Genomic DNA, 23,487 nt, shown 5'->3' with positions numbered 1-23,487 from the left:
CTCCCCCTGCTGGTTCCTGGGGGGAGCCCAGGTGAGGACCTGGAAAGGAATGACGGCTCTCAGGAGCGACCCTACTTCATGTCCCCCGAGCTGAGAGACATCTTGTTGAAGGGGAGTGCGGAGGAGGAGGGGAAGCGGGCCGAAGTGGAGGAGTAGAGAGGGAGGCTGGCTCGGGGGCCAGGCAGGCCTCCTTGTTTCCTCCCTGTAGATCGGGGGTGCATGCGGGGCTTCCTGGCCTGGGAGTGGGGGAGCATGAATGTGTGTCCTGTTCCCAGCCTGCTCCAGTCCGCCCCCTCCAGTCCCAGCGTGTCTTGCTTCCTAACCCTCTGAGGCTTCTCTGTGGCCCCTGTCCACCCACCATGTCCCCCGAGGCACCTACCCGTGGGCTCCCCTCATGCCACCTGCTCTGGGGCCTCTCTCTCCGCAGTGGAGGACCTGGAGAGGAACGACGGCACGGCCGAGAGGCCTTACTTCATGTCTCTCACCCTCAAGAAGCTTTTGAACAAGACCAACAAGAAGCCGGCTGAGTCCTAAAGGCCCCACCCCTCCCCGGAAGTCTCACAATGGGTGCTCGGGCAGCTGGGTCAGAACCCCTAGCCAGTCCGGCTGACCTGAAGTCCTATCACTGCCACCCCCATCATCCAGTTACCACCAGTTTCCGGGAACCTGGAGGATTTGGGGTATATTCTCCCTATGCCAAGGGCCCATCCGCGTTTTCATGGTGGGGCCTCCCCAAGACTGCGCCCTGAGTCTCTCCAGCCCCCACTGGCCTGGATGAGAAGCCCAGTGAGGCTTCTTGATGCCTGACATGCGAGGGGCTTCTGCGGGCTGCCCTCCGCTTCCTGTCCCCCTCTTATGACAGGACAGCCTTTGCGTCTGCACCAGCGGTGGCCACAGCAAGGCCCCCGTTCACCTGCATCTGCTCCGGCCAGGATGCCAGGACCCTTTTCCAGGGCTGAACAACTGGCTACCGGGCTGCTGCAGGCATTTCTTTATTATTATTTTTTTAACCTGGACATGCATTAAAGGGTCTGTTAGCTTTTTTTCTGTCTGTCTTCACGGCTGAGATGAGGTCACTGAGGAATGCTTTCCGATGTCCCCTCCACGGGTGTGGCTGGGGTGGGAGTGCGTGTGCCCAGGAGGCAGTTGCAGGCAGTGCTGATGGGAGAAGAGAGAGGTAGGCTGTCAGGGAGGGGGGAGGGTGGGATCAGGCCGGTGTGGAGCAGGGGACGAGGAGGTCATTAATGGCGGCTTAATGGAAACCGGCTGGATGGCTGGGTTGGGCCGAATTTCCCCCCTTTCTCTGCCAGTTATTGACACAGCTCTCTTTGTAAGAGAGAGAAGAAACTGAATCCACCCAGGGGACAACTTCAGAGGAAGGGGGTTTGGGGGGGAGATGCCCTGGGCAAACGGGGGACCCCCCTGCCCAGTCATCTTGCCTTGAGGATCCTTTTGCCAAATTTGTGGAACTCAGGGGAACTGGTGTGCTGGTTCCCTCTTCACCATAATCCCAAGGCACCCCTCCCTCCCTGATCCAATCCGGGATTCCGATCCGGGATCTGGAGAAATCCCAGCTTGGGGTTTCTGTCTCCTGTGCCTGCTGCCCCCTCCCCCATTCTGTCTGCACACCCCTACGTGTAACTGCATTCCAACCACTAATAAAGTGCCTATTGTACAGAGCCCGGGCCGGAGTGTTTGTGGGGGAATTGGGAGGCTGGAAAGGCGCACCCCAGCTTCAACCGCCCTGGAGTCCTCTGAGCTGGGGTGACTCTCCCCAGAGAGAAGGAGGGAGGGCAGGAAGCCTGCTGTCTGCTGGCCTCCGCCTGAATTTCACCATGCAGGCAGCTTAGGTTTCTCCTGAACAAATAACCCTTATTAGGCTCTGATCGTCAGACTCCAGAAGGCGGCAGTGACCTGCCCATCTCCTCGGCACTCAGCCTGGACACGTGCGCCCAGGTCTGCTTTGTCCACAGCCTGGGCACCTGGGCACCACAGTCTTAGTCTAAGTGGCTTCAGTCCCGCCAAGCTGCCCCACCCTGGTGCCTGCCTGGAGGGCTCGCTACTGCCCCCTGGTGCCAGCGGTCTGTTACTGTCACCTCTGGGCCGACTGCTCCACCATGTTAACTGCCTTTCTCCCCCCTACATTCCTGCCCCCAGAATTTGCTTCTTTTCCTTTTTTCTTTAAAATAAATTTATTTATTTATTGGCTGCGTTGGGTCTTCGTTGTTGCACACGGGCTTTCTCTAGTTGCGGGGGGGGCTACTCTTCATTGTGGTGCGTGTGCTTCTCATCGTGGTGGCTTCTCTCATTGCGGAGCAAGGGCTCTAGGCACGTGGGGCTCTAGAGCACAAGCTCAGTAGTTGTGGCGCACGGGCTTAGTTGCTCCATGACATGTGGGCTCTTCCCCAACCAGGCATCGAACCCATGTCCCCTTCCCCATAGGCAGGTGGATTCCTAATCACTGCGCCACCAGGGAAGTCTCCAGAATTGTTTCATAAATAGCTGCCATTTTTGGAGTACTTCTTATCTGCACAGGTACTGTCCTCACTCATTCATTAAGGCAGGGGAGTTGGGTGACGTGTCTGAAGGTCGCCCCAGCAGGAAAGGGGCAGAGGAGGTCAGGTCTCCTTGACTCCAAAGCCCTCACTCTATCCTGCACAGATGTTCTCTGGGTTTGCTTTTTCACCTCCATCTTTTGGGTTTGTTTCTTTCTTCCCCCACCCCGGCTCCTGTTAACCCCGCCTCCAAAATAGCTCCTAAACCTGTTCACTTCTCCGCACATTTTCAGCTCCAGCCCTCATTATCCACTGATCTGCCCCAACTCCTTCACTGTTTCCCCCACAGGTGCAGAAGGGCACCTGCAAACACCTGAGAGAGTTCATACCCCTCTGTTCAGAGAGAGTTCACACCCCTCCTCTGCTCAAGAACCCTCCGTGGCTCCCTTTTACTCAGAGTGAAAGCCAAAGTCTTCAAGGCAGCCCACAAGGCCCTGCCCCGTCGGCCCCATTAACACCCTCTTGCTGACTCATCCAGTCACCCTGGCCCCAGCGCTTGTGCCCAAAATTGCTCTCCACCTGGCTCTCTCCACAGCTAGCTCCTTATCCTCCTGCTTTCAGGTCATGGGTCACCTCCAGGAAAGCCTTCCCTGCTCATCAAAAGTTGGCCTCTCTCTGTGATGGCCACATCACCCTGTTTCTTTTCCCCATGGCACTGGTCACAATCTGCAACTACTTCTTTGTATTTTCACTTGCTAATTGTCAGCCTCCTCACCCAGAATGTCAGATCTTGCTTCTTCTTTAGTGTGGATACTTCATCCCAGGGCAGGGCGGAGTGCCTGGTACAGAGCATGGAACAGCTGAATGAATGTAAAGGGTTTAGCACAGTGTCTGGCCTGGGAGAGTGCCAAGTGTTAGCAAAAGTAGAAGCAGGGAGATCAAGGAGGAGGCTACAGCTCTAGTCCCAGCACATGCTCTGATGCGTCTTGGTGATAAAAAGTATGGAGATTTTGGATATAACCTGAAGAGGAGCCGACCTGATTGATTACACGTGCACTGTGAAAGAAAAGAGCCAAAGAAGGAAGAAGCATCATAGCTGAGAGGGGGCAAGCCCAGGCAGAGTCCTGCAGAGGGCACCTGTTGCCTGATCTCCCAGGGAGTTGTGGAGGTTGAGTTCCTCCCGCACGGATAAGTCATTGGTTAAAGGTGGCCCCAGGGGAAAGTAAACTCCCAGGCACTTCTGATTCTCTGAATATGCTGGCAAAGGTGTGTTGGCAACGTGGTCCAGAACCCAGGGCAGTTCCCTGAAGAAGAGTTGCAGGTACAGTTGGTTGTGCAAAAGCACTGGCAAGGGTACAGAGAAACCATAAAGTGGACTGCAAGGGATCTGGGCAGGTAGGTTGATTTTGGATCCACTGAATACCACACCTCCAAGGGAAGCTGTCACACAGACAGTTGCGTCGGTGGGTCTGGACCACAGGGGAGAATTTCAGGCTGCAGGCATGCCATCAGGCGTGCTCAGTGTTTCTGGTGGTCTTTCAAGACCCTCTGCCCCAGAGAGAGGCAGGTATGAGCCCTGGAGAGAGGAGGAGAAAAACTGGACATGGGGAGAGGCAGAGAAGGACTCCAGAGCTGGGGGAAGGCAGGGATGTGGGCACAAGTGCTTGTGGCTTTAGTGATGGAAGAATATGAATGGGAACACCTGTTTGCTCTTGAAATAAGAAGGGTCGTCAGGACTTCCCTGGTGGTGCAGTGATCAAGGATCCGCCTATCAATGCAGGCGACACAGGTTAGATGTCTGGTCTGGGAAAATCCCACATGCTGCGGAACAACGAAGCCCCTGTGCCTCAACTGCTGAGCCTGCCTGCCTAGAGCCCATGCTCCGCAACAGGAGAAGCCACTGCAATGAGAGGCCTGTGCACCACAACGAAGAGTAGCCCCCACTCGCCACAACTAAAGAAAGCCCACACGCAGCAACAAAGACCCAACTCAGCCAATAAATAAATAAATAAATTTATTAAAAGAAACAAAAAAGAAAAGAACGCGTGGTCAAGGACACTGGTGGTCCAGTTAGGGTAGGGACCCTGGGTTTGATCCCTGGTCAGGGAACTGAGTCCCCATGCCATAACTGTGAACCCACATGCCACAACTAAGAGATCCCGCAAGCAAAACTAAGATCCTGTGTGCCAAAATGAAGACCTAGTGCAGCCTAAATAAATAAATAATTAAAAAAAAAAAGGGGGGGGGTGGCCAACGGGGAATTCCCTGGCTGTCCATGGGCAAGGACTTTTCACTGCTGTGGCCCAGGTTCAATCCCTGCTTGAGTCCCTGAGTCCCTGCTTTCATTTCTTCTGGGTATACACTCAGAAGTGGAATTGCTGGATGACATGTTAATTCTTTTTTTTTTTAAATAAATTTATTTATTTATTTATTGGCTGCATTGGGTCTTCGTTGCTGCACACGGGTTTTCTGTAGTTGTGGCAAGCTGGGGCTACTCTTCACGATGGTGCACGGGCTCCTCATTGCGGTGGCTTCTCCTGTTGTGGAGCATGGGCTCTAGGTGTGTGGGCTCAATAGTTGTGCCACACGGGCTTAGTTGCTCCGTGGCATGTGGGATCTTTCTGGAGCAGGGATCAAACCCGTGTCCCCTGCATTGGCAGGCGGATTCTTAACCACTGCACCACCTAGGAAGTCCCTGACATGTTAATTCTATGTTTAATTTTTGGTGGAAACACCATGCTGTTTTCTCACCCCATCTTTTGGCTCAGCTTTCTTCCAGGTTGGTTTCATTCTCTGTCAATCATTCCCTGCCCCACAACCACAACTTGTACTTTTTTGGCTTCAAGATCAGAGAAATAAAGGCTTCTCTTAACCTTAGACCCCAAGGCTGGTGCTCACTGGCTCTGACAGGCCTGATTTTGGTCAGTTACTCCTAAGCCAATCACTGTGGCCAGGCCATGGGCCTAGTTTCAGAGTCCAGCAATGGGGACCCAACAGCTGAACTACAGACTGAGCAAGGGAGGAGGGGTGGTTCCCCAAAGCATGGTGGTCAACCTATGTGCTCTTTACTGAGAGGGTGGGAAGGCAGCAGGTGTGGTTCAAAAAACTTTCAAGCAGAGTTCTTGGGTGTGATCAGGGGACTTAAGCGATAGGGGGCTGAAGTAGGAGAAATCTCTGAACCTGAGGAAGGCAAGGAATGGAGAGAATGTTCATGTAGACACTAAAATCCCAGGCGATGGCAGAACCTGTTTAGATTGAGGGACTGTAAGAGGATAAGGCTGGACCTCACTCTTGAGGTGAGTGTAATGGAGACAGGAGGGGGTATGGCCAGATGACAGGGGGCGGGTGTCAGCTGAGGCAAGGAGGTGAGAGAATGGTTTTGTAGGCAGGGGGTTGTTAACCATGGAGTAACGGAAAGGCAAGCGTGGCAGTCTGGGTTAGGGTGGAGGTGCAGGAACAAGAGGGCAGATGGCATCTTGGGTTTCCATCTTGTATGGTGACCAAGGAGAGAACACGGAACAAGGAAGAAGGTAGGGCTGAAAACCTCTTACCCAGCAGCTCCTGGTGGATGGGGTAGGGGTGGGTCCACGGGAATACACTTTGAAGAGAGTTCTGGTTTTCTCATCACCTCACCTACACCTTAATGGACCACTTCACTGAAAGAAACTGGTTAGAGGGGGCACCAGTCCAATAGTTAGGGGTCACAATCACACCTGTTTCTGTAGCACTCACTCCATGCTAGCCACTCCAGCAACCCTTTGAGGTTCAAAAACTTCAGATCTGTCCTGGGCTCTTCATGGACCCTTGGCTTGTAATCACGACCTTATCTGCCCCTATGTCTAAGGGATTTGATAGGGTCGGCCTTAGAGGAATGAGATCCTCCAAAGTCAGTTCTTCAGAAATATAACCTTGGGAACTCCCTGGCTGTCCAGTGGTTAGGACCCAGCCCTTTCACTGATGTGGGCCTGGGTCTGATCCTTGGTGGGGGAACGAAGATCCTGCAGGCTGCAGGCCACCGCCAAACAAACAAACAAACAAACAAACTGTAACCTTGGGCCCCTCCCAAGAAAGGTCTGTGGACTATGGAATCAGGAAACTAGAAACCTTCCTGGTTCTGCCACTTGGTAGCGCTGTTAGCTTAGTCAAGTTGCCCCACCTCTGAGCCTCTTCCCTCAACACAGGAATAGCGGATCCTTCTCAGTGTTAAAGCTATCACCTTTATTGTCACAGTGACCTTGAACAATTTAAATTTATTTCAGCTAATTTCGTCTGAATACATGCCCCACTAATTTAACCAAAACTTTTTTCAATCTCAAGCTTTATTTAAAGAAAGATCTCTAAGTTAGAAAAAAAAGCAAGATGCAGAATGTCTATTATTTACATGAAAAACACTAATAAAAATATAACTAAGCATCTCTGGAAATAAAAGGTCTCTGTAGAGATACACAAAAAAACTTTACAATGGTTGCCAAGGAGGAAGCAAACTGCCTTTGTTTTCTCACATCCTTTTGCACACTTGACATTTTATTTATATCATGTGAATAGATTATTAGTGTAAGACCATAAGTGTAAAGAAAAATGAAAACTGATAGGAACAGCATGCACTCATTCTGTAATCATACCTTTTTAATAGTAACTATCATTTTGCGGCATTTGTTCAGTGCAAAGAAATATGCCAAGTGCTTTTAAGTAAAAAATCATCACCATTTTGCAGATAGCAAAACGAAGGCTCAGGGAGGTTTATTATTCTTGGTCACACCCGGAGACTCAAACCTAGGGCGACCCTAGATCTTGCATCCTTAACAAATTAGCTGCACCACCCCTACGTTTTTGCAAGGACGGTTCGTTATTAGGCTGTAAGTCTTGAACGACTTCTCGCCTTCTTCAGGAAGGAAACTTTTTGAACCATTCCTTGCTCCGAATCTCAGGAGTGTCTGAATCACGGTCTCGCACAAGTCAACCTCCCTAACAACGACACATGTCGAGCGCCAGCTTGATCCTGATAACTAGAGAGGAGCGGGGTTTAGTTTAGGCATAGATCGTACACCGGGGATCTCACGAGGCGCTCGGGAGGATTCAACGACACCAGGCTTGTAAAGAAAAGGCGCTCGGTACCCGGTAGCTTTACTTATGAACCTTGAGATGTGGCTGGCCGAGCATCTCTGTCGCAACCCCTGCTCTCTCACGAAAGACCGCGAAGCCTCCAGTCGGGTTTTTGCCTGGATCGGGCGTCAGTTTCTCCATCTGTGAATCGGGGACTGGAAGAGCCCGACCAACTCGGCTCTGCCCTTCAGAGCCTCGCCAACCCGGCTGGGCGCTGCACCGGATAAAGTTTAAGACCGAAGACCCGGGGCAGCAACAAGGAACTCAGCCCGGCCGTTCCTCGCACACGCACCTGGAGTCAGCTCGGCCTCTCGCGGGAGATGCGTGCAGTGGGGAGGAAGTTCCGCGGGAATGCCTCCATTGGAGGCCGAACCTCCTCTACCGATATCCAGTCACTACGAGGACGCTCACGCGCCAGCCCCTAAGAGCCGTTTCCGCCAACGTACTTCGAGTGTAAGATGGCGTCCGCGCAGGTGCGTAAGCGAGCAGCCTCAGGGAGGCTCCGCCCCTCTCCCTGCGTCACGTGGTAATGGCCTCTCCAAAAACCGCCATTGAAAAATAGAGTGGCGATATTGTCACATGACGCAGGCCTACCAATACCACAACGGGAAGGCGTAAAAGCCCTTGTCACGTGGCCAAGGAGAGCACTGTACGTGCCACTGTCACATGGTCAAGTAGAGGCGTGGAAAGGGGAGGGCGACGGCGACGCTCTGACGCCAAGTAACGGCTACGGTTCTGTCACGTGACTAGACCCCGCCTCCTTATCTCTCTTCTCCCCTCCCTCCCTCTCCGGCAGGGCCTGCGTCGAGCGGCAACGCGACGGCGAAGGGGCGGGGCTCCGGCCAGTCACGTGGCCCCGCACCTCCCTGGCGCGCGCCCGCCCGCCCGCTCGCCCCCGGCCCCGGCTCCTCCTCCTCCTCTTCTCGCCATTGCAGTTGGACTCAGCAGCCCGGTGCGCACCGCGTGGCTTTTGGGGGGAGACCCCGGCGGGCTCTGGTAGGAGGGCGGCGGCTGCGGTCGGAGAAGGGGACGCGGACAAGGTAAGCGTCAATGTGGCGGCGGCCGGGCCCGCTCCCGCCTTTCCCCCTCCCCCCGCTCGTCCTCCCCCTCAGCGCGGGCTCGGCTGAGGAGTCGCGGTGACAAGGCCTGAGGCGCCCCGCGCTCCCCGCCTCCTCCCGGTTCTCTCGCCCCGGCGCCTGCCTCATTTCTCCCTTGCCAGCCTCGCTCCCGCGCTTGGCCGTTACTCTCCCCCATTGTGCCGAGGAAACAAAATGGCGGCGGCGAGGGCCCGGTGCGCGCGCATCCGCCCCCCCCTCGCGGCCCCTCGGCCGGCGGCGGCGCCTCTCGCGGGGGGTGCGCGCGCACCGGGCCCCCGGCCGCCGCCTCCCCCGGGCCGGGCTTTGTCTGTTGCGGCGCCGCACGCGCGCACGTGCCGGGAGCACACACCCCCCTCCGGCCTGGAGCATCCTGACCCGCGCTATAGGGGCGACTCTCCTCCCACCTCTTCTCTTTGTCCCAGTCCCGCCCCGAGTTCCAGGAGGGTCCCAGGTTCCCAAGGCGGGAAACCTCGCCTCCTTTGTCCTTACGTGGGGCGTAGAGGCAGACCCCCCCCAACCTTCCTGGAATCCCGTCCTTATGTGGATTGCAGAGGAGGCTTCATGGGGTTCCCAAATCTCCAGCTAGCCAGGCCTCCCTTAGATCAGGAGCCAGATTTGGCGGAGGGTTTAAGCTTTCTTTCGTTTTAATTCAGGTGTTTCGTTGATGTTGAATTTTTTTCCAGATTGCTTAGGAGTTGCATTCTCCCCCAAAACTGAGCTGGTGCGATATTTGAGTGTCCTGTGAACTGCGATATGGGGACCCAAGTGTGAGAGTTTGAAATCCTTTTTTGCCTTGTTTTTTCTAGTAGTTGAGTGATAGATTTTTGGGGTTGCTCTTGAGGTTCTGCCCCGGGAAGTCCTCCGTCTGGGTGAGTTATTTGGGATGTACAGCGATCAGCATGCTCTCCCCCAGTTCAGTGTCTAAACTTGAGGGAGAGTAAGCCATCTCTTTTCCATATTTCCAAAACTGATGGAAAGTTGGTTGGGATTCTGCCTAGGGGACCTGATGGATCAGCAAGGAAGCATCAATTAACCTTTTCTGGACTCAGGTATTTCGGTGATTCTGAATCTTAATGATTGTTTAGGACTGTGGTCTCTTTAAAATGAGTGGTCTGGTGGCGTATTTGGGGTCCGTGGGCAAACACAAGGGGCCACCCAAAGTTAGGACTTAAACTTACGACTTCAGGCTCTTTTCCTCAGGTATTTGCAGTCCGGAATTTCCATGGATTGCTCACAGTGCTGCCACTGTGGCTTGTGTGTGGTCCCGTGGGATGTGGCTACAGCAGCGGCTCAGACTGTGAATGAAGTGTGGGAACCAGAGGCTCATTCACAGCTGGAATGGGGGGTGAGGGGGGAGGCTCCCAGGCACTGGCAGGTGCTACTATCCCTGTCGCTAGTCCCAGGGTCTTTACCCCGAGCTGTCTCTTGGCCATGTGGACAGCTCCTGGTCCCCGGGAGTTGTGAATGGAATCTGTGCAGACCCTAGCGTTGTCTGAGTTGATTGGAGGCTGGCGGTTACTGCCAGACTTGGCCTTGCCAGCACTGGGCACTGATTTATCAGACTCCCTACCCTGCTGGAGCTTGGGCCAGCCTGGATATCGGCCTCTTTCTGGAGTGGGGTGGTGCCTGATCATTTGTAGTTTTTATTTTTCCTGACTGAACTTGTCTAGTGCCTGTAGGTAAAAATTCCTTTAGCTCCTTCAGTGTACTTGAGATGTCCATATTCTTGGAAGTGAGGAATCTAAGGCTGTTGTCTTATTTTACTTAAATTGTGTCAAAAAAACAAAAACAAAAAACCCACAACGTTGGCAGGAGGGGCTGCTAATATTTCAGTGTCACAAATGTGGTGCTGGTGCTCCCCTGGTTAATCTTGCAGGTAGGGACAGGTGGAGTCACTGATGAGGAAAGAGCCTTCTGCACATCTGTAAGCCTCTTCTCTTTGGTTAAACATAGGCAGCATGTCTGCCTTTAGGCTTCAGCAGGATGTGGGAGTTGGAAATGTTCTCGCTTTTGAAGAAGGCTTTAGAAGTTTTCTTTGGACTTAGGCAGCTCCCTCTTACTTACCGTTCACATTCTTCTCTCTAGTTCCTCCTGATTTCACCTTTTACATCTCAGAGGAATGATTCGTTTTCCCCCAGGAAACTTGGACTTGCCCTTCTGCTACATTTTGTCATTAAGTTGCATAAACTTGTGCAGTTTTGAAAGATGTGTAAAACGTCATCATCTAGTATTAGCAGGTATGGCCCACCAAATGGTGATGTTTTACTTGAATGTGGCTTGTACAGAATCTTCTCAGGAAATAGAATTTTTTAGACTCTGTGTATTGGATGGTTTTTATTTTAGCCATGTCTTGAGCAAGGAAGGTTTGAACTCTGTTTCCAGTGGGAGGGTTTAAAATTAGAGGCTTACTGTGGTTTGACAGGAGTCTACACGCTGTTGGTTAGTGAAATGGGGTTGTGGCCCTGAAGGGACAAGTCTTACTGTAGTTTCTTGCTGCAGCATATGACAGTTGTGTGTGAAGCAACTAGTTTCCCTCCTACTTTGTTATTTAGGGTAAGTCGTGCTGCCTCTGTGGTGCTAACAGCGTTACAGAAATAATTGTGAAAATAGGGCGGGCATGTGTTTGTTGGGGAGCCTTGTCAGTGTGCTGACATTTATTTATTTATTTATTTATTTATTTATTTTATTGGCTGTGTTAGGTCTTTTTTGCTGTGCGCGGGCTTTCTTCAGTTGCAGTGAGTTGGGGCTACTCTTTGTTGTAGTGCGCGAGCTCTTCATTGCCGTGGCTTCTCTTGTTGCGGAGCATGGGCCCTAGGCGTGTGGGCTTCAGTAGTTGCGGCATATGGGCTCAATAGTTGTGGCTCACGGGCTTAGTTGCTCCGCGGCATGTGGTATCTTCCTGGGGCAGGGCTCAAACCTGTGTCCCATGCATTGGCAGGCGGATTCTTAACCACTGTGCCACCTAGGAAGCCCAGTGTGCTGATTTTTTAAAATAAATAGTTTCTTGCCATCTTTATATTTGATTTAAATCCCTGTGGAATTTTTCCTAGACATCACTCTTTAGGTGATCCCATTATGAACAGCAATTGGAAATTCAGACTTTTCTTTTAACGTTTATTTATTTATTTGCTTGTGTTGGGTCTTAGTTGCAGCATGCAGGATCTAGTTTCCTGACCAGGGATTGAACCCAGACCCCTTGCATTGGGAGCTCAGAGTCTTAGCCACTGGACCACCAGGGAAGTCCTTCAATCAGACTTTGAACATCAGCTCTTTTCAGATGTTTTGTGAAATCATGTCCAATTGAAATTTTAATTTTTTTCTCTTGCTATTGAATGTCCATGTAATGAAGAAATTTAAAATGTAGCTTCTAGTTTTAATGGGAAAATGAGTTTACTGTCAAAGGGCTATTTTCTTGTCCATATATGATCACAAAGGGTCATTTACAAAGTTGAATCTGCGTCTTTTTTATTAGAGCCTCCATTTGCTCCAGATTATTTTTATAATCGTAGGTGATTCATGAGAAGTGGTACTATTGGCAGTTTGAGGTTCATGATAATTTTCCTTGAAACAGCCATTCACATGATTTCTGTTAGGATTGTGGTTCAAGCTCAAGGGTAAGGTCTTAGTGGGATAATCTTCTAGGCCACTTGCTTTTTGTGCTGCCTTTGAACTGATTTCTTCCTCTTATCTGAGTGTGTGGTGGGCATGTGTAAAGGATGAATGTGGTAAGTTAGGCTTGTTTTTCAGAGCTGCATTAGTTTTTGCAGGTTAGTAATCATTACTGTGTATTTATGATCCCCCCCCCCAAAAAAAAAACCGACTAAATGTCCCTAATATGGAAATAACCAGCCCAGCCCCATGGCTCATAATGGCACTTAATATTTATTTGTAATAGCCAAGAACTGGAACCCACCCAGATGTCCTTTAGTGGGTAGCTGATTGTAAACTATGGTACGTCCTTATCATGGAATACTACTTAGCAATAAAAAAGAACAAACTGTCATTACACACACAACTTGGATGAATCTTGAGGCGTTTATGCTGCATGAGACAAGCCAGTCCTGAAAGATTGTATGCTCCACAGTTCCATTTATATATCATTTTTGGAATGCCAAAATTACAGAAGCCTTAAATGGGTTAGTGGTTGCTATTAATTGCGGGGGATGGGGGGAGACAGTTGGAAAATGAATGTGACTATAAAGGGCCAAAGCAGGGATCCGTGTGGCAAAAGCAGTCTGTATCTGACCGTATCACTTGTGGCTGTGATATTGTTCTACAGTTTGCAAGATGTTGCCATTGGGGGCAGCTGGGTAGAGTACATGGGAAATCTGTTATTTCTTACAGCTGCATGAGAAGCTACAATATCTCAAAATTGTTTCATTTAAAAAAGAAACCCTTACCCACTAAAGTATTGCAGTCTGCCTGTTATATTAATATTTAACATCCTTTGAGAGGTAGTCTTTTTTTTTTTTTAATTTTTTCTTAACTAGAAAGTAGTAAAAAAAAAAAAAAAAAACTGAGGCTTTCCCCATGGGGACAACATGGGAAGGTTGCCTCTGCCCACCCCTCCCTGCTCAAACGTTTCTCAGCTGGCTTCCCTTCTCAGGGCATGTTGCAAAGAGAGTTTGGTAATTCCCACTTGGAGTCATGTTAAACCTTTTTGCTGTAATATTATGTTTTCTCACAGGTTGTTACCAAAACATTTCTATTGGTTCATCCAAGAGTAGCTGGAATTACTCCTTCAATACGTTGCATTTGTAGTTTTACAGCTGATAGAGCATTTTCCCACCTTGTCACCTTTAATCCTTACTATTTGCTTACTCTGAGGTGTAGGTAGTGTTTTAATTGCATTTTTGACCCAGTTCTGAAAAGATGAATTAATTTGTTGGAGGTTCCATGGTGGGCAGGTTGGAAAGCCCAGGTGGGTGCACACCTGGGGCTTCTATTTCAGAGACCTGCGGATGTTCCACGGTGTCATTGGGCCTGGAGACCTGGGTCTTACAGACCATTTATAGTTCCAGAAACATTTTAGGGAACAACCTGTATTTGCCCGTTAAAATATCTTTTAAATTAGTTACCATACACTAGTTCCACCTTTTCATAAGAAAAAGCAATGTTTTACCACTGAACATATGGGGAGAAAAGCTTAAAGGACAGTTCTTTAAATTGAAAATAGTTGTGAAAATCTTTATTTCTAACTTCACACCTCCCTATGGACCAGTAAAAACACTGTTGCAGACAGAACTGGGAACCTTTGCACCAGACTTAAGATGTGGATTTAAAAACTTCTCAGTGGCATCCATAATCAGATCTTATTTTATTTATTTTATTTCATTTTTAAAAAATTAATTAATTTATTGGCTGCACTGGGTCTTCATTGCTGCCTGCAAGCTTTCTCTGGTTGCGGTGAGCGGGGGCTACTCTCTCGTGGTGGCTTCTCGTTGCAGAGCGCAGGCTCTAGGCGTGTGGGCTTCAGTAGTTGTGGTACACAGGCTCAATAGTTGTGGTTTGTGGGCTTAGTTGCTCCGCAGCATGTGGGATCTTCCCCGAACCCGTGTCCCCTGCATTGGCAGGCGGATTCTTAACCACTGCACCACCAGGGAAGTCCGCATAATCAGATTTTAGATTGGCCTCTTCTGGCTGGATTGCTTCGTTAAAATTATTTTCTGTATATCCTTGATGATGTGAACCTGTAAAAGTTTAAGGAGCCACTTAAGAGTCGCGTGTGTATTATTTAGCTTCGCGTTGCAGGATAGGAGATTTCTAGAGGTCAGGATACCAGGAGCTGGATTGTGTCCCGTACCTTTCAAAGCCTAATTAGGTGTCTTTAAGAGCAGCATCCACTTCAGGACGATTCCCCAGAGTGACTCTAAGGTTTTGTGAAATACCCTGAATAGGGGAATTTACTCTGAAAGATAGGTGGGGCCATACTTGTTATGGTACCTGTGCTTCATTCTATCAACATTTGTTGATCCACACATGCTGACTTGGGCACGTTTCTTTCCCAACAGCAAGTGTCATAAATAGCATATTCCAATTAGTGAGAGGTCAGAAAGATGGTCATCTCACTGGCATGTTGTGGTTTAAACTTTTGTAACTCTGCATGCTGTGGGTGGGCTGGTTTTGAGAACAAAAGAAAGAAACCTGATCCTTGCATGTTAAAACATCCCAGAAAATCAGGCTTCACTCCGCCTACTTTGAATCCTGAATGAGGTTGCAGGAACAGCTCTGTGAGCCTTTCAAGGCTTATGTTTAAAGTTAGATTGGCAGGGGGCAGTGGAGTGTTGCATATAGGTGGGTATTGTGGGCTTCTTGCCAGCAGTGTTCCTCAAAATCTTGAAAAGTAGGTTAAATGAGATGGATTCTTTGGTATTCAAGACCAGAGCAGTTGGCTTCCAAGAGGCTGATTTGGATGACAGATCTAGGCTCATACAGAGACAAGTGAGGCCGGTTTTGCTGTCCCACAAAGAAGCATTGACTCCAGTTTTTATTATTTATTTATTTATTTATTTATTTATTTATTTATTTATTGGCCGCGCTTCGCAGCTTGTGGGATCTTAGTTCCCTGACCAGGTATTGAACCCCGAGCCCTTGGCAGTGAACGCGTGGAGTCCTAACCACTGGACCGCTAGGGAATTCCCAATTCCAGTTTCTAAATGTTTGTTTTAGTGCACAAAATTAGTACTCTTACTCTCTTTGTTCCCCCCCAAATCAGGAGGCATCACCACCAGGAGGCCTAGGGCAGGAGGGCAGGGGATGAAAGGATCGCAGATGGACCAAGGGTGGTGATCAGAGCCCGCCACAGCCCAGTGAGTCCCTTTAGGGGTCCCTTCTTGGGCCTGCCTCTCAGGGCAGAGGAAGATCAAGCGAGGCAGCCTGCTGGAGCAAAGGCACGGCTGCGCTTGGAGTTTTCGCAGTGAAGGCAGCAGATGGAAACCTCCCTGCAGGATGTTTGCTGAAGACAGGAGCATTTGGGGGCACATGAATGTCCTTGAGAGTTTGTGATGGGCTGATGTTTTACACAGTGAATATCTTGTTCTCCAGTGGTTGACGGGTGGTTTTCTCTCCTGACCTTCTCTATTTGTCACATGGCATTTTTCGTAGAGATTCCCTGAAGCAACTCTGGGTGAACTTCAGTCCCTTTAGATTATGGAGTTGGGATATAGACATTTCCAGTGGTGGCAAATAAGTATCATTATGGATTCACATATACATTTAGTGTGCTGAATCAAGGTTAGTCATATGTTGGTAACATTTTCTTGTGAAGATTCAAGCATGCAGAGAAGGTGACACCCTGTAAGGTGAATGCCTGCCTACACACCGTAGGTTCTGCCATTGACGTTTGACTTTAGTTGTGTTTCACACATCTCTCCATTTCTCTGTTTTGCTTATCCTTCAGTCCACTTTATTTTTATTGAAGTACAGTTAACATAATCTTTATTTTTATGATGCTCTTCAAAGTACCAAAAAGTTGTAGACTTTCCTCTAAATATTAACTGGAGTCCAGTATTTATTTAGTTTTTTTCTTTTGAAGTAAATGCACCCATCTCGAGTGTGCCATTCGATGGATTTTAACCAGTGAACGTCCCTACCAGTATTACTAAGATGTAGACCGTGACCATCACCCCAGAAAGCCTCTGGGACCCCTTCCCCAGTGTTCCCTTCCACCATCTCCCAGAGGCAGCTGCTGATGAGTTTTGGCTGTTTTGCTGAGTTTGAGAACTTCATCCAGGTGGAAGCCCTCACAAGATAGCTCCTTTGTCTTTTGGACAAGCCTCCAGTAATTGCTCAGCGCTTCCTTGCTTTCTGACACTGTAGTGTGACCAGGCTCACCCACCATAGTTTGGCGTTAGGTGCCAAATCAACCATTTCTTTTAAGAGCTCCTTTTAGAAGATTTTAGACAATGTCAGGCCTACAAAACCCTGAATAAAAAGGTGTTAGTCACCTGGGATCTTGTTTAAGCTCTGTTATTTTCTTTTTAAATATTTATATATTTATTTATTTGATTGTGCCAGGTCTTAGTTGTGGCTCGAGGGCTCCTTAATTGCGGCATGCAAACTCTTAGTTGCAGCATACATGCGGGATCTAGTTCTCTGACCAGGGATTGAACTCAGGCCCCCTGCATTGGGAGCACAGAGCCTTAACCACTGCACCACCAGGGAAGTCCCTCTCTGTTATTTTCAAATCTTTGATATCTGTGTTGGAGGAAGAATGTAAGGCGAAAAGATGGTAAGTGTCCAGTGGTGTGTTGGCTCCTGGCACCATGTTGGATTTGGAGGGAAGGCGTTTCTCCTTTAGGGTACGCTAGCTGGCCAGGTCCACGGGAATGGGGGACTTGCCTGCTGTGTTCATTACTGTCCCAGCATCTAGCTCAGGGCCTGGCACAGGAGAGGTGCATGTTGAATACTTTTGAATAAGTAAATACAGTTTTAAACATCATCATTCATTATCAGATTGATGAAGTTTCAGTATAGATATGGCCAGGACTGGTGGCTGTTAAACATGCTCGTCACCTGTCGGTTACGATTTCTAATGGCCTGCTTCCTGTCGGTTTAGAATTGGTTTTCTGAGCTTTGGTTTAAATTTTAGATTACCTGACAGGGCTGCACTTTTGTAAGAATTCTTAAGTTTACTATGCCGTTTTAAAAAAAAAAAACCAGAAAACTATTATGGAAATTTTCAGACATGCTCAAATGATCCTCACCGTACCCATCATGGTCTTCAGCAGGTGTCAGCATTTTCCAGTGTTGGTTTATCCTGTTACCTTCTCCACTGCCCATCTCACTGGAGTATTTTAGAGCAAATACTGGGCATGTAGTTTAAGCCATAAAATTATTTTAAATATGTATCTAATAGATAAGGATATTCTTTTCAATCACAGCCATAATATCATTTGTTGCTAACTGAATGAATGATTATTCCTGAATACAGGATGTGCTTTTGCATGGGCTTAGCCCCCACAATAGCCTGCTGATGTATGTCTTGTCTGTAGTAGAAGTTGGTGCTGTTTTTGCAGGTCTGTGGGATTTGTGCTCCGTGCTTTCCATAGATCAACTCATTTAATTTTCACAGTCCTTTTGAAGAGATATAGGGGTAGATTCCATGTTGCAGGTTAGAAGGAAGCTCCAAGGAAACTTAGAAGGCCACACAGGTAGTAGCCAAGCTGGCAAGGTTTCAGGCCCATGTCTTTGCAGAAGCTCCCACTTGGTGACTACCAAGGGCCCAGGCACAGCCAGGAGCTGAGCCCAGGGACTGGTCCTCCACTCCTCCCTTCCTTCTCTCCCCTGTCACAAAGCATTTGATCCCACCTGTCCTCTTGCCTGGTTATTTAGGGGCATCGCCTCTTGTTCCACTCTTAAGATTTTCAGGTTCTACTTTGGGACACTTAAGTTTTCATTGAGATTGCTGGGTAGTCCTGAAGCATTGCGGGAAATTCTTGTTTCAGCTAGTTATGTCAGAGTTTATCCTTGAAGCAGGTGCCTTTCCAAGATGAACCTGCTGCCCCAGCTGGTAACTGGTGCGGATTGAAGGCGCCAGCTGTTATGTGGCTGGATAGAATGGGTGGATTCATCTGTTGCCTATTATGCTGATGGGGTTCTTTTGGTTGTTTACTCATTTGGAAGATTTCAGTGTGGACCAGACTGTTTGCACAGAGTGGGAATTGAGTAGGTTGTAGTCGGCATGTTATTTAGAGTCCAGAATTGTAATTATAGCTACATTGGTCTTGAAGACTTCTGTTGTGCATTTCAGTTGTCTCAGTCACTCCAGATTGAAACCACAGGTGTGTCCACGGTGCTGTGGTGGCCACATCCACCTGACATTTCAGAAGGTTCTTGCCTCTCCATTTTACCCCGTTTCCTGCTTTCCTTCCATCTCTTCATTACTCTCAAGGACCGGAGCTCCTTCCCTCTCTTTTCCTTCTCCAGACACCAAGATTTTGCTGAACATTTTTACTTGTACCATTTTTTGGAGGCTTATTAATAGGTTTATTTTTTTAATTTGTAAAAATTGGCATACTTATATAAAGAAATGATGAAAGGAGATTTTTTAAAAAGTACAAATCATCTGAGTATGGGCCTGAAATCAGACATGGCTTCTAGAAACCAGCTGTTGTCATTTTTAGAGAATTTTATAATTAGTTGTTTGTACCTTGGCTTACCGGTTACTTGGAATAAAGATGTGTCCTGCTGTGTGAACAGACATCCTTCCTGAGGCAGCACTGCTTGCATCCTGCTGAATATCTGACTGCTAAGATTCATCCATCAATGAAATACTTGAAACTAAAAAGATTTTCTGATCTTATAGATAGTTGAAGTATTATTGATAACACCAAGGAAAATCTGTCACAATTTGAAAAGATAAGCAAAAATTTGATTTCCAGACACTACAGAAAAAGAAGTAAAGATGGTAAGAAAGTTTTTTTTCTTAATCATAGTCATTGTTTACATAGTTTCTTCATTCATGTACAAAACTATTTGTAATGTTGCCCCCAGAGCATGTAATTCTTTTTTTCTAGATTGAAGTATAGTTGACTTAATATCATTAGTTTCAGGTGTGCAACAGTAATTCAGTATTTATGTAGATTATATTCTGTATAAAGTTATAAAATATTGGCTACATTCCCTGTCCTGTTCATTACGTCCTTGTAACTTACTTGTTGTATACTTAAAACTTGTACCTCTTAACCCCCTTCACTGTCTTGCCTGCCCAAAGCATTTGACTCAATAATAACTTTTCATCAGACTTTTGGGATAATACGGAAACATGTAAGTCCCGTCCCCCGTCCCCCCCCCCCCCCATTGCTTCCTCCCACGGCCTAGAGAAAGCACAGCTGTTATGTTTGATTGTCCTTCTCAGGCCTTCACATATGTACACATAGTTTTATTTTCATATGCATAATTCTAAATTGTACAGCTTAAAAGATAAGCATCAAGTTGCTTGGTCTCTGCATTGTTTTTAACTGAGTTTTCACATTTCTAGCGTCCAGTGCGAATTTTTGTGAATGACGATCGCCATGTGATGGCAAAGCATTCTTCCGTTTATCCCACACAAGAGGAGCTGGAGGCAGTCCAGAACATGGTGTCCCACACGGAGCGGGCTCTCAAAGCTGTGTCCGACTGGATTGATGAGCAGGAGAAAGGCAGCAGCGATCACACCGAGTCCGAGAATGTGGATGTGCCCCCGGAGGACGAGACCAAAGAAGGGGCCGGGTAAGTTGCGGGTTTTGTGGGGTGTTTTTTTTTCTTCTTCTTCTCCTTTCTAGGGAGACTGGCCAGTTGTAGGGTTGAGCATCTCCTTTTGTAAGAAACTCCAGCCTATCTGCTGCTGGGTTCTGGCCAGACTGAATCTCTCACTGAATGTGTATTGGGCTGTCCCTCAGGGAGCAGAAGACAGAGCACATGACCAGAACCCTAAGGGGCGTGATGCGTGTTGGCCTCGTGGCAAAGGGCCTGCTGCTCAAGGGGGACCTGGACCTGGAGCTGGTGCTGCTGTGTAAGGAGAAGCCCACGACTGCCCTCCTGGACAAGGTGGCTGACAACTTGGCCATCCAGCTTGCTGTGAGTGTGACCGCCTCCACTGGGGTTGAGGGTGGTCAGAGGAAGAGGCACCCACCTACACTGCACCAAGAGGCACACTCCAAACCCAACCTTGCACCTGCTGTGCTCACACCTTTTATAGGTAACAGGCAGACGCTGCAGGGCCACCTAGATGCTCTGGCAGCCAAGAAGGGCCCAGTGCCTGCCATGCACCAGGCTGCACTGTTCTCAGGCCACGTTAGGCGTGACCTTCACATCCAGGCTCCAGTGATGGATAGGCGGGTGGGAGGATGAATAGATAGTACAGTTATTAACTCTTGCTCCCTGATGCAAACTTAGACATAAAAAAGTTTTTTAAACCAGTTTATTTGTCTCATTATAAAATGCCTCTGGCATTTCTTGAGCATTGACTACACCAGATCCTAGGCCAGATGAGCTCTTTACACATATCATTTCATCATAATGACTGAGATAGAGCTTTATCATCTGAGTACTTTGGAAGATGTGACTGAGGTGCAGGGAGCTCAGTAATGGACCCCGCATCCCTGGCTGGTGAGTTCTGGGGCATTAGAACCTCAGTATCAGCGCCACTTAGTGCCTCCTCAGGATACATTTACCCTGAATTCAGCAGCAGGATAAGCAGAAGAAGAAAGTAAAAATTTTCATTGCTCAGAGAGACACACTGTTCATTTTCGTGTGTAGATGTACATTCTGTCACATGTGAGTGACCATTTGGGATTCACGACAAGTCAGGATCGAAATGAGCAGCTGATGCAGTACGGAGAGACTTTTAATCCTTGTCTAGAAAAGCATAGTGAAGAAAATGAAGTTGATGTAAATGTTTCTAAAGGAAAGACAACTTTTGTAAAGAGTCTTTAAATACACAGAAAGTGTATTTTTATCAATTTAGATTAGTGTTTTTTGACTGGGGCAAATTTTGCGCCCCAGGTGCCCTGTGGTAAGGCTAGAGGTACTGATGGTTGTCATAGCAGGGGGGTGGGGCATTACTGGCATCTACTGGGTGGAGGCTGGAGATGCTGCTCGAGGTCCTTTAGTGCACAGGATGAAGTCCTTCAGTGCACAGAATGGCCTCAACCAAGAGTGATCTGGCCCAGAGCATCCTTAGTGCCAAGGTAGAGATTTTCCAGAGTGCCTTTGTCCTCCTCGTAATGTGGTGTTTACTTTGTTTTCCTTGACAAGAGTCATGAAAGCTTTAATTTTATATGGTCAAAGCATATAAATCAGTATAAAGAAGAAAGCAGAAGTTACAATTGTGAACGTCCTTTTATAGATGTGCATTTGCAGCAAGTATGTGCTTTTACAGGCATCATATGATGAAACTATTTTGCCGCACACAGTTTTCATTCATTGCTCTGTGATAGCTGCTCATCCTGGTGTGGAGATAGCAGTGGCTGCATGCCCACACTGTGCTGGGTGCTGTGCTTTGCATGCAGTGTCTGGTTCAAGTCCTGCAGCCTTGTAGTGTTGGTCATGTCACTAAGTTCATTTTACAAATTAGAAACCACCGTCATTTATTCATTTATTTATTTCTTTATTAAACTTTTTGGCTGCACTACATGGCATGCGGTATCTTACTTAGTTCCCCGGCCAGGGATGGAACCCATGCCCCCTGCAGTGGAATTGCAGAGTCTCAACTGCTGGACTGCCAGGGAAGTCCCTAGAAACCACAATCTTGATGAGATGAAGTGATTTGTCCAAAGTTATGCAACTACCAAGTGACAAAATGATTCTCACCCTCATCTCCTCTCAGCCCCTAAACTCTTATCATCGCATTATAAAGCTTCCTTTGAAAATCACTCCTCCAAGTAGTCATCTTGTCCCTGGAGTACCTGGAAGATGGCCAAAGACCTGTCCAGCAAGAGGGAGGTTCTGACCCCTAGCTGAAGACACTGCTGTCAGTCACAGCCCAAGAAGTTGGCCTATAGTAGTAACCAGGAGCTAAATGGAACTGTTGATAGCCTTGAGGGGAAAGTGTGTTTGAAAGTTGCATTTTCTTTTGTAGGCTGTTACAGATGACAAGTACGAAATACTCCAATCTGTCGACGATGCTGCGATTGTGATAAAAAACACAAAAGAGCCTCCATTGTCCCTGACCATCCACCTGACGTCCCCCGTTGTCAGAGAAGAAATGGAGAAAGTATTAGCTGGAGGTAGGGAGGCTGAGAAAGGCCAGCAGGACGTTGGCAACTTGGTGTTCCCTCACTATTCAAATGTGCTATTCAGTTTTAGACTGCTTTGATAAAAGGATAGCGGTGTAGCTTTGACCACCTTTACTCTGAGATCACATCTCCCGTTCAGTTTCAGTCCTGGGAGTTTGACAAAACGGTTGCACTAAAAGTGAGTAGCACTTTTCCTAGAGGATTGCACCATTTTTGTTTGTCTTAATCTTTGGATGTTCTCATCGGTGTTAAACGTGTTTTTTTCTGTTGAGCCAGTCTCTGGCCTTAGAAAAGCGTGTCCCTGGTGATTTTAGGCTTTTTAAATTATGGAAGACAACCAGATGGTTTCTGCATGAACATCACGTTGGACTTGTGCAAACAGCTTGTGTTGCAGCAGATCCGAGGGCTTCTTCGTTTGTCCTCTTCCATTGGCTGCTTTTATCAGTTGCAGTGATCAGAACGCAAAGAGCTGATGCAGAGTTTTGGATAAAGTTTTAAACAATTGAGTGATTTTCAAACCAAGTCTTTGAACCTCAGACAGTGATAATGCTTTCATGATTCAAAGTCCACCCAGGGCCCCTCATACATCTCTGAGTGGATGTTTTTTAGTCACAACTCACACCTTGAAGTAAAGGTGACAGGCCTTATCCAAACCCCTGACGCACAGATGGCAGAAACGACAAACGCTCCGGTTTTGCTGCAGCACAGGCTCACGCGCGCCCTTGTTGCTGTTCTTTGATTACCTTCAGTTCCAATACCTGCTCACTACCAGAGCCCTTCTAGTTTATCAATTTAGGGACGCTGGACCTTTGACCAACAGGACTCTCTCTGTCAAGGGCTGGGGCTAGGGCAGTCCCGCCTGGTGGGCGGAGGTGGTCCCCTTTGCCATAGACGCCTCAGGGGATAGCCTGTGGGAAGCAGAGAGGGAGTGCATTTCTACTCCCCCCCCCCGCCTATTTTTTTGGTTTTTGGTTTTGTTTTTTTGTTTTTTGCTAATGAATTTTTTAGCATAGCTAATTTATTGGGAGATCCTGGGGAGGAAGCAAGGTAACAGTCTCTACTAGAAGATAGGAT

At 48.1% G+C, this 23,487-nt stretch overlaps 2 protein-coding genes across 13 annotated transcripts in view; both read left to right on the top strand.

Moving 5' to 3' along the window:
* Window positions 1-1,679, top strand: part of SLC44A2 (solute carrier family 44 member 2) — a 28,295-nt gene extending 26,616 nt beyond the window's left edge. For 5 of the 8 annotated variants that reach the window (XM_057708768.1, XM_057708762.1, XM_057708761.1 and 2 more), the window contains exon 22: window positions 32-421. In XM_057708768.1, coding sequence (XP_057564751.1) covers window positions 32-156 — 125 coding nt within the window. In that variant the 3' untranslated portion in view covers window positions 157-421. The other 3 variants (XM_057708765.1, XM_057708763.1, XM_057708769.1) reach the window with 1 other exon arrangement.
* A 6,789-nt stretch (window positions 1,680-8,468) lies between these two features.
* ILF3 (interleukin enhancer binding factor 3) overlaps window positions 8,469-23,487 on the top strand; it is a 29,564-nt gene continuing 14,545 nt past the window's right edge. For 3 of the 5 annotated variants that reach the window (XM_057708569.1, XM_057708568.1, XM_057708567.1), the window contains exons 1-5: window positions 8,469-8,638; window positions 19,002-19,103; window positions 19,677-19,906; window positions 20,077-20,254; window positions 22,257-22,404. In XM_057708569.1, coding sequence (XP_057564552.1) covers window positions 19,101-19,103; window positions 19,677-19,906; window positions 20,077-20,254; window positions 22,257-22,404 — 559 coding nt within the window. In that variant the 5' untranslated portion in view covers window positions 8,469-8,638; window positions 19,002-19,100. The remainder of the gene's footprint in view (window positions 8,639-19,001; window positions 19,104-19,676; window positions 19,907-20,076; window positions 20,255-22,256; window positions 22,405-23,487) is intronic. The other 2 variants (XM_057708571.1, XM_057708570.1) reach the window with 1 other exon arrangement.

The sequence above is a fragment of the Hippopotamus amphibius genome, chromosome 15, assembly GCF_030028045.1.
Source record: "Hippopotamus amphibius kiboko isolate mHipAmp2 chromosome 15, mHipAmp2.hap2, whole genome shotgun sequence".
Classification (NCBI taxonomy): domain Eukaryota; kingdom Metazoa; phylum Chordata; class Mammalia; order Artiodactyla; family Hippopotamidae; genus Hippopotamus; species Hippopotamus amphibius.
The sequence above is the reverse complement of the archived record's forward strand: the minus strand, read 5'-3'. Positions and strand labels throughout refer to the sequence as shown.